Source organism: Heptranchias perlo, chromosome 32 (genome assembly GCF_035084215.1).
Source record: "Heptranchias perlo isolate sHepPer1 chromosome 32, sHepPer1.hap1, whole genome shotgun sequence".
Classification (NCBI taxonomy): Eukaryota; Metazoa; Chordata; class Chondrichthyes; order Hexanchiformes; family Hexanchidae; genus Heptranchias; species Heptranchias perlo.
The window spans coordinates 133,279-149,264 of NC_090356.1; the positions used below are offsets into that span (position 1 = coordinate 133,279).

Below are 15,986 nucleotides of genomic sequence, written 5' to 3' on the forward strand. Positions count from 1 at the left end.
TCTGGCGCGAATGTTACTTGCCACTTATGAGCCCAAGCCTGGATGTTGTCCAGGTCTTGCTGCATGCGGGCTCGGACTGCTTCATTATTTGAGAGGTTGCGAATGGAACTGAACACTATGCAATCATCAGCGAACATCCCCATTTCTGATCTTATGATGGAGGGAAGGTCATTGATGAAGCAGCTGAAGATGGTTGGGCCTAGGACACTGCCCTGAGGAAACCCTGCAGCAATGCCCTGGGGCTGAGATGATTGGCCTCCAACAACCACTACCATCTTCCTTTGTGCTAGGTATGACTCCAGCCACTGGAGAGTTTTCCCCCTGATTCCCATTGACTTCAGTTTTACTAGGCTCCTTGGTGCCACACTCGGTCAAATGCTGCCTTCATGTCAAGGGCAGTCACTCTCACCTCACGTCTGGAATTCAGCTCTTTTGTCCATGTTTGGACCAAGGCTGTAATGAGGTCTGGAGCCGAGTGATTCTGGCGGAACCCAAACTGAGCATCGGTGAGCGGGTTATTGGTGAGTAAGTGCCGCTAGATAGCACTGTCGACGACACCTTCCATCACTTTGCTGATGATTGAGAGTAGACTGATGGGGCGGTAATTGGCCGGATTGGATTTGTCCTGCTTTTTGTGGACAGGACATACCTGGGCAATTTTCCACATTGTCGGGTAGATGCCAGTGTTGTAGCTGTACTGGAACAGCTTGGCTAGAGGCGCGGCTAGTTCTGGAGCACAAGACTTCAGCACGACAGCCGGGATGTTGTCGGGGCCCATAGCCTTTGCTGTATCCAGTGCACTCAGCCGTTTCTTGATATCACGTGAATCGAATTGGCTGAAGACTGGCTTCTGTGATGGTGGGGATATCGGGAGGAGGCCGAGATGGATCATCCACTCGGCACTTCTGGCTGAAGATGGTTGCAAATGCTTCAGCCTTGTCTTTTGCACTCACGTGCTGGGCTCCGCCATTATTGAGGATGGGGATGTTTGCAGAGCCTCCTCCTCCCGTTAGTTGTTTAATTGTCCACCACAATTCACGACTGGATGTGGCAGGACTGCAGAGCTTTGATCTGATCCATTGGTTGTGGAATCACTTCGCTCTGTCTATGGCATGTTGCTTCCGCTGTTTAGCATGCATGTAGTCCTGAGTTGTAGTTTCACCAGGTTGGCACCTCATTTTTAGGTACGTCTGGTGCTGCTCCTGGCATGCTCTTCTACACTCCTCATTGAATCAGGGTTGATCCCCTGGTTTGTTGGTAATGGTAGAGTGAGGAATATACCGGGCCATGAGGTTACAGATTGTGCTGGAATACAATTCTGCTGCTGCTGATTGCCCACAAGTTAATTGGTTAGCTGGATTAAACTGGTACTTGAAGGTGGGGCAGGCCTGACTCATGTGAGTCACAAACTGTAGAAATACAGGGGCCTGTCAGTGCGAACAGCACGGTGTGCGGGAAGAAGAGAGTTTGGTACGTGTGGGAGTTCGGTGAAGTGGGGGAAGGAGGTGCTGCTTTGCCTTGCTTTTCCTAACTTTTTCCACAGAGCGGCAGTGGACCTGAGAGTAGAAGACTGAGATTGGGGAATAAAAGCAGCAGCAGACCTGCAACAAGAGACAACTACTGTGCAACGTCACAGGTGAGGCAGGAGAGTCCGAGAGGTGAGCAGAGTATAAAAGGAGAGACCTAGAGCGAGAGGAGAGTCAGAGTCTAAGGCAAGTCATGGCAGCACAGCTCGCACCCGTGATATGCTCCTCCTGCACTATGTGGGAAGTCATGGACACTACCGGTGTCCCTGGCGACCATGTGTGCAGGAAGTGTGTCCAGCTGCAGCTACTGGCTAACCGTCTTTCGGAGCTGGAGCTGCGGGTGGATTCACTGTGGAGCATCCGCGATGCTGAGACTATCGTGGATAGCACGTTCAGTGAGGTGGTCACACCGCAGGTAAAGATTACGCAGGCAGAAAGGAAATGGGTGACCGCCAGGCAGAGTAAAAGGACTAGGCAGGTAGAGCAGGAGTCCCCTGGGGCCATCTCCCTCTCAAACAGATATTCTGCTTTAGATACTGTTGGGGGAGATGGCTTATCAGGGGAATGCAGCAAGAGCCAGGTTCGGGGCACCACGGGTGGCTCTGCTGCACAGGAGGGGAGGAAGAAGAGTGGCAGGGCTATAGTGATAGGGGATTCAATTGTAAGGGGAACAGATAGGCGTTTCTGCGGCCGCAAATGTGACTCCAGGATGGTATGTTGCCTCCCTGGTGCTAGGGTCAAGGATGTCACGGAGCGGCTGCAGGGCATTCTGGAGGGGGAGGGTGAACAGCCTGTCGTCGTGGTCCATATTGGTACCAACGACATAGGTAAAAAAAAGGGATGAGGTCCTGCAAGGTGAATTTAAGGAGTTAGGAGATGAATTAAAAAGCAGGACCTCAAAGGTAGTGATCTCAGGATTACTACCGGTGCCACGTGCTAGTGAATATCGGAACAGGAGAATAGACAGGATGAATGCGTGGCTGCAGGGATGGTGTGGGAGGGAGGGATTTAGATTCCTGGGACATTAAGACCGGTTCTGGGGAAGGTGGGACCTGTACAAGTGTGACAGGTTACACCCGAGCAGGACCGGGACCAATGTCCTCGCGGGGGTGTTTGCTAGTGCTGTTGGGGAAGGTTGAAACTAGAGTGGCGGGGGGATGGGAACCTTATTGGGGAGTCAGAAGGGAATAAAGTTGAGAGCAGCAAGAGAGGGGAAGACCCAGGGGAAATCTACAATACAAATAGTACAAACAGTTGTTCAAGAACAAGTGAGAGGGAAAAGCATAGAGCAGCGGAAAGAAAGTGTACTTTAGGCACGACAGATAAAATAAAAACTAGAAGGCGTAAGGCGATTAACCCAGCATCAAAGCTGTGGCAGGGGGTTGGGAACCTGAGCAGGGAGACAGAGGAAAGCGTGTCAGGAAGGGACAGAAGGTATGGAGTAAAAGGTAAAGTGTTAAAAAAGGTAAAAGCAGGAACTAAGTGTCACAAAACATATTTGAAAGTTCTTTATCTGAATGCACGTAGCATTCGTAACAAAATGGAAGAGTTAACGGCACAAATAACTACGTATGGGTATGATCTTGTGGCCATTACAGAAACATGGCTGCAGAGTGACAACGACTGGGAATTAAATATGCCAGGGTATTTAACAATCAGGAAGGACAGGCAGGAAGGAAGGGGAGGTGGGGTGGCTATGTTAATAAAGGAAGGAATCACTGTAATACAGAGAAATGATATTGGGACAAAGGATCAGGATAATGAAACAGTTTGGGTAGAGATAAGGAATAATAAGGGGAAAAAACACTAGTGGGCGTAGTATATAGGCCTCCTAATCGTTGCAGCTATCATTATGGGGGATTTTAACTGTCATATTAACTGGACAAATCAAATTGGGCAGGGCAGCCTTGAGGAAGAGTTTATTAAGTGTATTAGGGATGGATTTTTTGAGCAGTATGTAACTGATCCTACAAGGGGGAAAGCAACCTTGGACCTGGTCCTGTGTAATGAGCCAGGATTAATTAATAATGTCCTGGTTAAGGATCCCCTTGGAATGAGTGACCATAACATGGTTACATTCCATATCCAATTGGAGGGTGAGAAGGTTGGTTCTCAAACAAGCGTACTGAGCTTGAATAAAGGAGACTATGATAGTATGAGAGCGGAATTGATTAAAGTGGACTGGGAAAATAGATTAAAGGGTAAGACGGTACATGAGCAGTGGTGTTCATTCAAGGAGTTATTTTACAACTTTCTAAAAAATTATATTCCACTGAGGAAAAAAGGGTGTAAAAGAAATGACAGCCATCCGTGGCTAAGTAAAGAAATTAAGGATAGTATCCGACTAAAAACAAGGACATATAGGTAGCCAAACTTAGTGGGAGGATAGAAGATTGGGAAGTCTTCAAAAGACAGCAAAAAGTAACTAAAGGATTGATTAAGAAAGGGAAGATAGATTATGAAAATAAATTAGCAAAAAATATAAAAACAGATAGCAAGAGTTTCGACAGTTATATAAAAAGAAAAAGGGTGGCTAAGGCAAACGTAGGTCCCTTAGAGGATGAGACCGGGAAATTAATGGTGGGAAACATGGAGATGGAAAAAATGCTGAACAAATATTTTGTTTCAGTCTTTACGGTAGAGGACACTAAGAATATCCCAACACTGGACAAATAGGGGGCTCTAGGGGGGGAGGAGCTAAATACGATTAAAATCACGAAGGAATTGGTACTCAGTAAATTAATGGGACTCAAGGCAGATAAATCCCCTGGACCTGATGGCTTACATCCTAGGGTCTTGAGGGAAGTGGCAGTAGGGATTGTGGATGCTTTGATAATAATTTTCCAAAATTCTCTGGACTCGGCAAAGGTCCCGGCAGATTGGAAAACTGCTAATGTAACACCCTTATTTAAAAAGGGTAGTAGGCAGAAGGCTGGAAATTATAGACCAGTTAGCCTAACATCTGTGGTGGGTAAAATTTTGGAGTCTATTATTAAGGAGACAGTAGCAGAACATTTGGATAAACATAATTTAAAAGGACAAAGTCAGCATGGCTTTACAAAGGGGAAGTCATGTCTGACAAATTTGCTTGAGTTCTTTGAGGACATAACGTACAGGGTGGATAAAGGGGAACCAGTGGACGTAGTGTATTTAGACTTCCAGAAGGCATTCGACAAGGTGCCACATAAAAGATTATTGCTCAAGATAAAGAATCACTGGATTGGGGGTAATATTCTGGCATGGGTGGAGGATTGGTTATCTAACAGGAAGCAGAGAGCTGGGATAAATGGTTCATTCTCAGACTGGCAACCAGTAGCCAGTGGTGTTCCGCAGGGGTCGGTGCTGGGTCCCCAACTCTTTACAATCTATATTAACGATTTGGAGGAGGGGACCGAGTGTAACATATCAAAGTTTTCAGATGATACAAAGATGGGAGGGAAAGTGGAGAGTGAGGAGGACATAAAAAACCTACAGGGGGATATAGACAGGCTGGGTGAGTGGGCGGAGATTTGGCAGATGCAATACAATATTGGAAAATGTGAGGTCATGCACTTTGGCAGGAAAAATCAGAGAGCAAGTTATTATCTTAATGGCGAGAAACTGGAAAGTACTGCAGTACAAAGGGATCTGGGGGTCCTAGTGCAAGAAAATCAAAAAGTTAGTATGCAGGTGCAGCAGGTGATCAAGAAGGCCAACGGAATGTTGGCTTTTATTGCTAGGGGGATAGAATATAAAAACAGGGAGGTATTGCTGCAGTTATATAAGGTATTGGTGAGACTGCACCTGGAGTACTGCGTACAGTTTTGGTGTCCATACTTAAGAAAAGACATACTTGCTCTCGAGGCAGTACAAAGAAGGTTCACTCGGTTAATCCCGGGGATGAGGGGGCGGACATATGAGGAGAGGTTGAGTAGATTGGGACTCTACTCATTGGAGTTCAGAAGAATGAGAGGCGATCTTATTGAAACATATAAGATTGTGAAGGGGCTTGATCGGGTGGATGTTCCCAAGGATGGGTGAAACTAGAACGAGGGGGCATAATCTTAGAATAAGGGGCTGCGCTTTCAAAACTGTAAACAATTTTACAACACCAAGTTATAGTCCAGCAATTTTATTTTAAATTCACAAGCTTTCGGAGGCTTCCTCCTTCGTCAGGTGAACGATGTGAAAATGACGAAGGAGGAAGCCTCCGAAAGCTTGTGAATTTAAAATAAAATTGCTGGACTATAACTTGGTGTTGTAAAATTGTTTACAATTGTCAACCCCAGTCCATCACCGGCATCTCCACATCTTTCAAAACTGAGATGAGGAGAAACTTCTTCACTCAGAGGGTAGTAGGTCTGTGGAATTTGCTGCCCCAGGAAGCTGTGGAAGCTACATCATTAAATAAATTTAAAACAGAAATCGACAGTTTCCTGGAAGTAAAGGGAATTAGGGGTTACGGGGAGCGGGCAGGAAATTGGACATGAATTTAGATTTGAGGTTAGGATCAGATCAGCCATGATCTTATTGAATGGCGGAGCAGGCTCGAGGGGCCGATTGGCCTACTCCTGCTCCTATTTCTTATGTTCTTATGTACCTCATGGATGCCCAGTTTTGAGCTGCTAGATCTGTTCTGAATCTATCCCATTTAGCACGGTGGTAGTGCCACACAACACGTTGGATGGTGTCCTCAGTGCGAAGACTGGAGTTCATCTCCACGAGGACTGTGCGGTGGTCACTCTTACCAATACTGTCATGGACAGATGCATTTGCGATAGGTAGATTGATAAGGACGAGTCAAGTAAGTTTTTCCCTCGTGTTGGTTCGCTCACCACCTGCCGCAGGCCCAGTCTGGCAGCTATGTCCTTAGGACTCGGCCAACTCGGTCAGTAGTGGTGCTTCCCGAGCCACTCTTGGTGATGGACATTGAAGTCCCCCACCCAGAGTACATTTTGTGTCCTTGCTACCCTCAGTGCTTCCTCCAAGTGGTGCTCAACATGGAGGAGGACTGATTCATCAGCTGAGGGAGGGCGGTAGGTGGTATTCGGTCGGAGGTTTCCTTGCCCATGTTTGACCTGATGCCATGAGATTTCATGGGGTCCAGAGTCAATGTTGAGGACTCCCAGGGCCACTCCCTCCTGACTGTATATCACTGTACCGTCACCTCTGGTGGGTCTGTCCTGTCGGTGGGACAGGACATACCCTGGGATGGTGATGGAAGACTCTGGGATGTTGGCTGAAAGGTATGATTCTGTGAGTATGGCTGTGTCAGGCTGTTGCTTGACTCGTCTGTGGGACAGCTCTCCCAATTTTGGCACAAGTCCCCAGATGTTCGTGAGGAGGACTTTGCAGGGTCGACTGGGCTTGGTTTGCCGTTGTCGTGTCCGGTGCCTAGTGGTCCAATGCCGGGTAGTCCGTCCGGTTTTATTCTTTTATGACTTTTCGTAGCGAGATTTTACAACTGAGTGGCTTGCTAGGCCATTTCAGAGGGCAATTAAGAATCAACCACATTGCTGTGGATCTGGAGTCACATATTGGCCAGACCGGGTAAGGACGGCAAGTTTATCTGTTCTCTAACTTCTTTTAATATGCGCAGATGCAATCCATCCAGACCAGTGGTTTTATCCTCTCTAAGTTTGATTAGTTTATCAATTATCTACCCCCCTTCTATCTTAAATGTCTTTATATCTTTTTTAATCACTTCTTCCAATGTCATGCCCACATTAGTCTCTCTGGTAAATACTGAGGCAAAATTATCGTTTAATATTTCTGCCATTTCAGTGTCATTACCTGTGAGTTTATTGTGTGTATCCCTTAGTGGCCCTGTTCCTTTCTGAATGGTCCCAGCTAAGCATGATTGAAGAACCAATCCAAAACAAACACAGAAGCAGCCTTTTACACTTCCACACCAATACTGAAAATATATCCATGTTGAAATAACTTCAACCATCAAAAGTTTTAACTGAAAAATTAACTAAGTAGGCTCGAAGGGCTGAATGGCCTACTTCTGCTCCTATTTTCTATGTCAGTGGAAGTAACAAATAATTTTCTAATGTAAAAGCCTGGATCTGGACTTGATAAGTGCTGAATTTATGAGCAATCCTAGTCACGTGGCAGCTGTTGAAGCTACAAGTTGAAAAAAAATATTGCTCGTGAAGAAAGCCATGAGAGATCAGGAGAGATCTGTCCTTGCTCCATCCTTTTTGAGAGATTTGATTGGTCCTGTGTGAACCATGAGTCAACTAAATCTGCGCCCTGCGATCAACTGCCATTTGAATAGGGCATAGTGAGGCCGTCTGTGGCAAGTATGCGTGATTCATGCAGGTATACTTAGCACTGGTTGTACAAGAGACGTTATCTGGACGGATTTCCAAGGAACCCTTGGAAAGGTGTCAGCCATGGATCAGTTGGTAGCATTCTAGCCTCTGAGTCAGAAGGTTGTGGATTCAAGTCGCACTCCAGAGACTTGAGCACATAATCCAGGCTGACAGTCCCAGTGCAGTACTGAGTGCTACACTGTCGGAGGTGCTGTCTTTTGGATGAGACGTTAAACCAAGGCCCCGTCTGCCCTCACGTAAAATTTCATGGCAAAAAAGTTCAATAATCTGACATAGGCTACTAAGGTAAGATTAACTCATACCTCTCAATACTTTCTGCATAGCCCTGCATTACCTATAGCCTCAGCACTCACAAGCCTTTTCCTCCCCTGCTTCCCACCGCTCTCTTCCAGTCACTGCAGCAGCATCTCCTTCTGCTGTTACTGCAGCATTCTGCAGCTGCTACTGTCCTCATTATTACTTCCCTCATGAGGCTAACACTATCTCTTTTACACATCCCTACACATACTGTCCTCTCTCTAAGAGACCATCATGGACAATGTGGGCAGGGGGTATGTCACAAATGGGGCTTCTGGAGGGGCTGAGTGACAAGTCCCACAAGGTTTTTAGCCAAGTCACCTCCTTTCCCTTCTCACAGGGCTGCTGCTTTCAGCAGTCACTCATCTGTCTCAGCTTAGCCTTGCCACTAACTGCTAACCCTTATCCCTCTCATCCCTTTCAGATCCTGAAACTCTAGAGGGCACAGCGGGGCTGAGGGAAGAGAAGGACACCCTTCCAGAAGATCCAAAGTCATTCAACAGTGACTAATAAGCACCAGCTCAGAGACTGGCACTCACATATTTTAGAGCCTAGAAGAGGTCTGCAGTGGGAGATTCACTGAGCATGTGTGCCGGAGCATGGGCAGGCGGATAGGACGGTCCAGGGAGCATGTTGCCGGAAGACGACCTTGCATCCTTGCCCTGCTGCAGAGGGAGGTAATGAAGACCTTGAGGACACAGCCTACAGACTGTTGGCTATACATCACAAACTTCTAAGTGTGCTGGGCAGCCTCTACCAATGACCTTCCACACAATGGCAGAGAGCATGGAGGAGTCCAGCTCCAACTTGTGTGGGGTCTTGGGCATGACATCCAGACCATGTAGTCAACCATGGAGTGGTCAGCTCTATGAACATTGCATTGGGATCCACAATGTTGGATCCTCTGGAGGCAGCGCTGACAGCTTTGTACCCACTGATCTACATTGGCTCCTGGTCCGGCAACGCCTTGATTTTTAAAATTCTCATCCTTGTTTTCAAATCCCTCCATGGCCCCGTCCCTCTCTATCTCCGTAACCTTCTCCAGCTGTACAACCCTCCAAGATCTCTGCGCCCCTCCAATTCTGGCCTCTTGCGCAGCCCCGATTTTAATTGCTCCACCATTAGCGGCTGTGCTTTCAGCTGCCAGGCCCTAAGCTCTGGAATTCCTTCCCTAACCTTCTCTACCTTATTTAAAACCTACTTCTTTGACCAAGCTTTTGGTCACCTGTTTTAATATCTCCTTTTGTGGCTCGGTGTCACATTTTGTTTGATAATCGCTCCTGTGAAGCACAATGGGACGTTTTACTATATTAAATTGTGTTGTTTTACTGGGGACAAGGGCATCCAAGGCAGAGATGAGGAAGTGATTGTAGTACATATATCCTGCACGGAATACCAACAGACCGTAGTATTAAATAAATGGCACTATCCTTTATGGGCTTCAAGTAACAAAATGACACTTTCTAGTTTTGGAAAAGTAGTCATGACCCTTCCCTCCTTAGCTCATGACTCTCAAAACTAAATCATGGTGCTGTAGACCGGAGGTCACCGGTTACGGTTATTGGCTTAGTACAAAGAGGAGCTGAGTCAATTCTCTCTAAATTCTCAATTCGCTTTATTAACGTTGTTAGATCATGTACATATAGCTTATACGTCTGGTTAGATATAGGCATGCAGTTTACAGCAGGTTATACAGTTTTATACCCAAACTAGGATTTAAACGCACACCCACTAGGTTTCTCTGACACTCCGAGTGGTCACAGAATAGAAAGGATACTATATTACCCGGAATGGAGAGCTGACGCTGGCCAGGCGTTCCGTTCTCTTTCTCTTGACGTCGTCTCAACGTCCCTGACGTAGGGTCTTCCACTTCCGCGATGATTAGTCTCCGGAGTTTCGCACACACTGGCACCAAGCCTGCAATTCTTCAGTCTTATTCCCAAGTTGTCTGTCCCCTGTTGGCTTAGATTTGCTCGGTGTCATCCCATTATTGGCTCTGTTCCAAGGGTAGCATCACCTCATTACTCCTTTTCTAAATAAGGACTGGTGTCTCGTCACATCTCCTTTGTCCCTTAGAAGTGTAACTAAATCAAACCGGTTCCGGCCAGCTCAGACCAGTGACTGAACTCCAGGTCACTTCAGTTCAAAAGTTACTTTGCCTGAGTGTTAGCAATTTGGAATAAACTCAGTAGTTTTTTGCAGCCCCTGGCCAACAGTGCTATTCTCTACTTGATCTACACAGAATACAGTAGGCTTTATTAATGCAGAATCCATTGGTATTCTGTAAAGTGGTTACTGAATCTTACTTTTCCAGACATAGGGGTTGTTTTTAAACCCCAAGAACGGGTGGGTTGGGGGCAGGTGGGAGTTGAAAATAGTTGTTTTTTTGGATCACAACCGCAAAATTTTTGGACTTTGCGTTCCCAAAAAACAACTATTTTCAACTCCCACCTACCCCCAGCCCACCCGTACTTGGGGTTTAAAATCACCCCCATGGTGTTTGCAGGAAAAAGACAAAGTTTGGATTGAATTCGATTTGATTATCAGAGTCAAGAATGCAAGAGAAGCAAGAGCTTTCCATTTCAGATAATCTTTAATTTCATTCAGCAACAAAAATAACTATCAGTTGATTAGCTACTAATTCCCAATGCAATCACTTCCACATTCTTTCACACAAACAGTGAGTACTGCATGTTTTTTTTAAAACTGAAATTCACATTCATTGTTGAATATTTTTTCCATCTCGCACCAGGCCATATTACAAATGGAATAATTATTCTGCAATCTAGGTTTCAGCAATGCTTTTAGTTATTGCTAACAAAGCACTAGCACAGAACCACACAATAAGTTAAACCAATTCTAAAATCATTTTCATACAATGCTCCTTCTTGGAGATCCCAGAGACGGCTCTACTGATTACTGCACAAAAGAATAAAACGGACTTAATTACACAAGTCTAAAAGAAAATGTACAATTAAAGACAGTTCACCAAAGAAAAAAAGAGGTCAGCTGATGAACAACATTCTGGCCAGTAAATTATGCGTGTTGTCCTTTGGAGCTACTCTCCAGCCTTTTACAACTATGTCAGCATTTCTGTTGATTCATAGGATGGTTACAATTATTGAAAGTGTATTTAGTGCTTCCAACAGTGCAGTTTGAGTTCAGATTTATATTAATCATTTATGATTTTTGCAAATTGTGATTTTTGGAGCAGTTACAGTAGAAATAAGATCTAAAACAAACTTAAGTATTCATACTTTTTGTCGGAGCACTGAATCGGATATTTCATTTCCAGAGAAATGTTTGCAATAAAATCTTGCTGAGTCAGTACTGAGAATTACACAGTTTAACCATAAAATATTAAACTCTGAAATAATGCACAGGATTTCATTAAGATGACATGCACAATTATTAAAAACTGCCCAGACTTAGTCTCAAGTCTTGTATTAAAAAAACTCTGCCATCGGTTTTGACCAGTGCTGAAGCAAACTTTTGAGAATTTAGTCTTTTACACAACTCAGAAATTATAGTGGACGGAAGGCACTTCCCAAATGCATAGCTGGAAATAAACTTCAAGTGGCTTAACAGCTGCAGGTATTTTAAGAAAAGTTTTCAGTGAGTATCAAATTGTAAAAATGTTCATTGGAGCACATTAATGCTGCTTTTCGAGTATCTATTCCATATAAGGATATCTCCATGTGGTCAGGGGAACATGTGTCTCCTTTACAGATTGTGGTGATGTCCAACGAAGGATGTAGTGGGGACCTCCAGGCTTGTCATTAGTTCCTGAGAAAGGAAAAGAGCTACACAGTTAATGGTGTCTCAATTTGTTTTTCAATTATAGTTTACTGAACCTTTAGTAATTCCTCTTTTATGGTTTTCCAAGCATCCTTGGAGAGTTGAGACTCTCATGCTGCCTGTGTAATGCTAGCATAAAGTTTAATTTCTGTTTTGCCAGTAATATCTGATTTGCAAGATTTAAAATAAACATTTTACTTTTAAAATCTCCAATGGTAGATCGGTCTTGGAGGTCTGTGCAGTTCCCTTTTACAGGATTTTAAAAAAAAGTATTTGGAACTTTTTATACTGGTTGAGATAGGTAACAGAAAAGACCCTTGCAATAAGCAGGCAATGGCACAGATCAAAAGTTAGAAAAATTGTTTCCAATGATGTAAAAACAGATTATTCTTCACACAAATTCCACTTCAACCACTGCACCAGGTGCTTAGCAGACTGATAACAGTCAGGCTAGCAACCTTATAGGACTCAGGACTGATAACAGTAGTATCCTTCACTTGGGCTGGCAACCTTATAGGACTCAGTGTCAAAGACTCAATTAAAATTCAAACTTTATTTTAACTACATCATTAACCAAACAGACTTTTCTAAACTCAATCCACTTACCAGAGATCCGAGCCCCTCCAAACGGCTGCTGTGCAACAACGGAGCCAGTTGACTTGTCGTTAATGTAGAAGTTTCCAGCAGAATACCGCAGAACTTTACATGCTTCAGCTACAACATTTCTGAAACAAAATTTGGTAAAAAAAAAATCTGATTTTCAAGCAGTGGGGTCATTTTAACTTTGGACGATAGTGTAAAATGGGCGTTAATTCTCCCCATTGAAGTCGATGCAAATGAAAATTGGGAGATGTGTCTTAACGGGCGGCTGATCAGATATCGCCCATTGTACACTATTGCCAAAAGTTAAAATTACCCCCAAGATACGTTAGCAGCCCTGAATTTAGGATCTCCCAACACTGTCTTGCCAAAGTCACCTTTATTAACACTAGAAGATCTAGTTTAGCTTCACTCTTAACCTGTAATTTATATGAAATGCTTTTGTTTCTTAACTTTGATTTATTTATATTGGAAATTAATTGCAGGTTGTTCTCTCCATAACCGTTCCTAACCACCGTGGTCCAAATGTATAAATAAAATATTTTAATTAGAATTTTAGCACTTTGAAACTTATTATGCAGCAGTAGCATTTCCATCAGGTGCAAAATTTCATAAATAAAACATCAGCATCTGTCACAAATCACTAATTCCCACACAAACTCTCCCACTATAGTCATCGATAGGCAGAGACAGACAACCTGTTTCTCATCTGAATACTGCTTCTTTGTAATTGGCCACCAGTAGTTGCATCATAAAGTCCCCACGTGACTCCCTCTCAAGTACAGTGAAACCTGTAAATTACAGACACCATGGGGACTTGCGTTAACTGTCTTTTTTTTTCGCAGGTGTCCTTATTTTCAAAATGGTCATTGTATGTACTGTAAAAACTTTCCCAACAATCTTGAAGAACCAGTTGAGATTACGATCGGCACCAAATCAGCTGCAACAATGCTAAGAATCCCCCTCACACACACCAGCATTCAGCTCTGTTCACTTAACAGTTTTGCGGTCTAAATTCCCGTTTCATTTCAAACCATTCTTACATGAAGCAGAGTGCAACTTCAGTTATAGACTGCATTTCTCAGTTCTAGTTACCAGCATTAGGGCAGTCACAGGACAAAAAATGGGGGAAAACGTGATGGCAGGTTGTGCCAGTCGGTATATTGAAGCTTCCAAAGGCAAGACTTAAAATGGACTGAGAACATTCGAGAGGGAAAACACAACAGGTCACATTATTTGTAGATGTGAAGCTGCAATTTTCTGGTTGAGCAGTGAGTCTGCAGGAAGACTGATAGCTGGGACTCTCAGGTCTGTCCATCACTCTATTGAGCAGCAGAGAGGTCTGGGACAGCTGTCCACCTTCACTCCCCAAAGATAAACTTCCTCAAAGAAGCAGGTCCACCATCAGAAGCCAAGGCAAAGAATACGAGAAACCGCTCTATCCCAGGGTTCGAGCCATGCAAGCATTCAATCCCATAGAGTGGTTTCTTTGCTGTTATGCATGGTGGGTAAAGAGTTCCCCATTCAACAAAAGCAGATCCTCTCACAGAACCTGCTGCCGCCTTGCGCTGACTGGCATACACTGACCTCACAAGAATTTGGGGGCAGAAAGGAAACAAGCTGCAAGGGGAAGAACCAGTGATTCCGACTCAGTGAAAGTTCCAGATACGGCAGCTTTGCGACAGGTTATGTCCCGTGTTTAAATTGTAAAAGGCAGTCCATGGTTCGTAATTTGAGAGTGTCCATGGTTTCAGAGTGCCTCTTATATATTTTACCATGTACGTTATTTGGGTCTCTCAATGAGTGTCCATTTATACAGGTTTCACTATACCTAGATTCCAGCCGATAAATCCCCTGGACCTGGTGGCCTACATCCTAGGGTTCTAAAAGAGGTGGCTACAGAGATAGTGGATGCATTGGTTATGATCTTCCAAAATTCCCTAGATTCTAGAACAGTCCCAGCGGATTGGAAGGTAGCAAATGTAACACCATTATTCAAGAAAGGAGGGAGAGAGAAAACAGGGAATTAAAGGCCAGTTAGCCTGACATTAGTCATCCACAAAATGCTGGAATCAATTATTAAGGAAGTGGTAATAGGGCACTTAGAAAATCATAATATGATTAAGTGGAGTCAACATGGTTTTATGAAAGGGAAATCATGTTTGACAAATGTATTAGAGTTTGAGGATGTAACCAGCAGGGTAGATAAAGGGGAATCAGTTAGTATATTTGGATTTTCAAAAGGCATTTGATAAGGTGCCACATAAAAGATGTTACCCAAGATAAAGACTCATGGGGTTGGGAGTAGTATATTAGCATGGATGGAGGATTGGTTAACGGACAAAAAAAAGAGTAGGGATAAACGGGTCACTCTCAGGTTGGCAGGCTATAACTAGTGGGGTGCCGCAAGGATTGGTGCTTGGGCCTCAGCTATTTACAATCTATATTAATGACTTAGATGAAGGGACCGAGTGTAACCTATCCAAGTTTGCTACTGATACAAAGCTAGGTGGGAAAGTAAGCTGTGAGGAGGACACAAAGAATCTGCAAAGGGATATAGACAGGTTAAGTGAGTGGGCAAGAAGGTGGCAGAGTATAATATAGGGAAATGTAAGGTTATTATTCACTATGGTAGGAAGAAGAGAAAAACAGAATATTTTTTAAATGATGAGAAACTATTAAATGTTGGTGCTCAGAGAGATTTGGGTGTCCTCGTACAAGAAACACAAAAAGTTAGCATGCAGGTACAGCAAACAATTAGGAAGGCAAATAGGATGTTGGCCTCTACTGTAAGGGGGTTGGAGTACAAGAGTAAAGAAGTCTTACTACAATTGTACAGGGCTTTGGTGAGACCTCACCTGGCGTACTGTGTACAGTTTTGGTCTCCTTATCTAAGGAAGGATATACTTGCCTTGGAGGCAGTGCAACAAAGGTTCACTAGATTAATTCCTGGGATAAGAGGGTTGTCCTATGAGGAGAGATTGAGTAGAATTGGCCTACAGTATCTGGAGTTAAGAAGAATGAGAGGTGATCTAATTAAAACATAAAAGATTCTGAGGGGGCTTGACAGGGTAGATGCTAAGAGGTTGTTTCCCCCGGTTGGAGAGTCAAGAACTAGAGGGCACAATCTCAGGGTAAGGGGCCGGCCATTTAAGACTGAGATGAGGAGGAATTTCTTCACTCAGAGGGTTGTGAATGTTTGGAATTCTCTGCCCCAGAGGGCTGTGGATGCTGTGTCATTGAGTATATGCAAGGCTGAGATAGATAGATTTTTGGGCTCTAGGGGAATCAAGGGATATGGGGAATTAGGCAGGAAAGTGGAGTTTGGGTCGAAGGTCAGCCATGATCTGATTGAATGGCGGGGCAGGCTCGAGGTGCTGTTTGGCCTGCTCCTGCTCCTATTTACTATTTTCTGTTTGATGTCTCCCAATCACACAGCTAAAAT

At 44.2% G+C, this 15,986-nt stretch overlaps 1 protein-coding gene and 1 long non-coding RNA gene across 5 annotated transcripts in view; one reads left to right on the forward strand and one right to left on the reverse strand.

Annotated features, from left to right (window-relative positions):
* LOC137300886 (uncharacterized) overlaps positions 1-15,986 on the forward strand; it is a 107,653-nt gene that overhangs the window by 22,721 nt on the left and 68,946 nt on the right. For both annotated transcript variants that reach the window (XR_010958176.1, XR_010958175.1), the window contains exon 2: positions 8,568-8,820. This is a non-coding gene — a long non-coding RNA (uncharacterized lncRNA). The remainder of the gene's footprint in view (positions 1-8,567; positions 8,821-15,986) is intronic.
* Positions 10,718-15,986, reverse strand: part of aldh4a1 (aldehyde dehydrogenase 4 family, member A1) — a 93,144-nt gene continuing 87,875 nt past the window's right edge. For all 3 annotated transcript variants that reach the window (XM_067970132.1, XM_067970133.1, XM_067970131.1), the window contains 2 exons: positions 12,548-12,666; positions 10,718-11,929 (listed from right to left, as the gene is read on the reverse strand). In XM_067970132.1, coding sequence (XP_067826233.1) covers positions 11,817-11,929; positions 12,548-12,666 — 232 coding nt within the window. In that variant the 3' untranslated portion in view covers positions 10,718-11,816. The remainder of the gene's footprint in view (positions 11,930-12,547; positions 12,667-15,986) is intronic.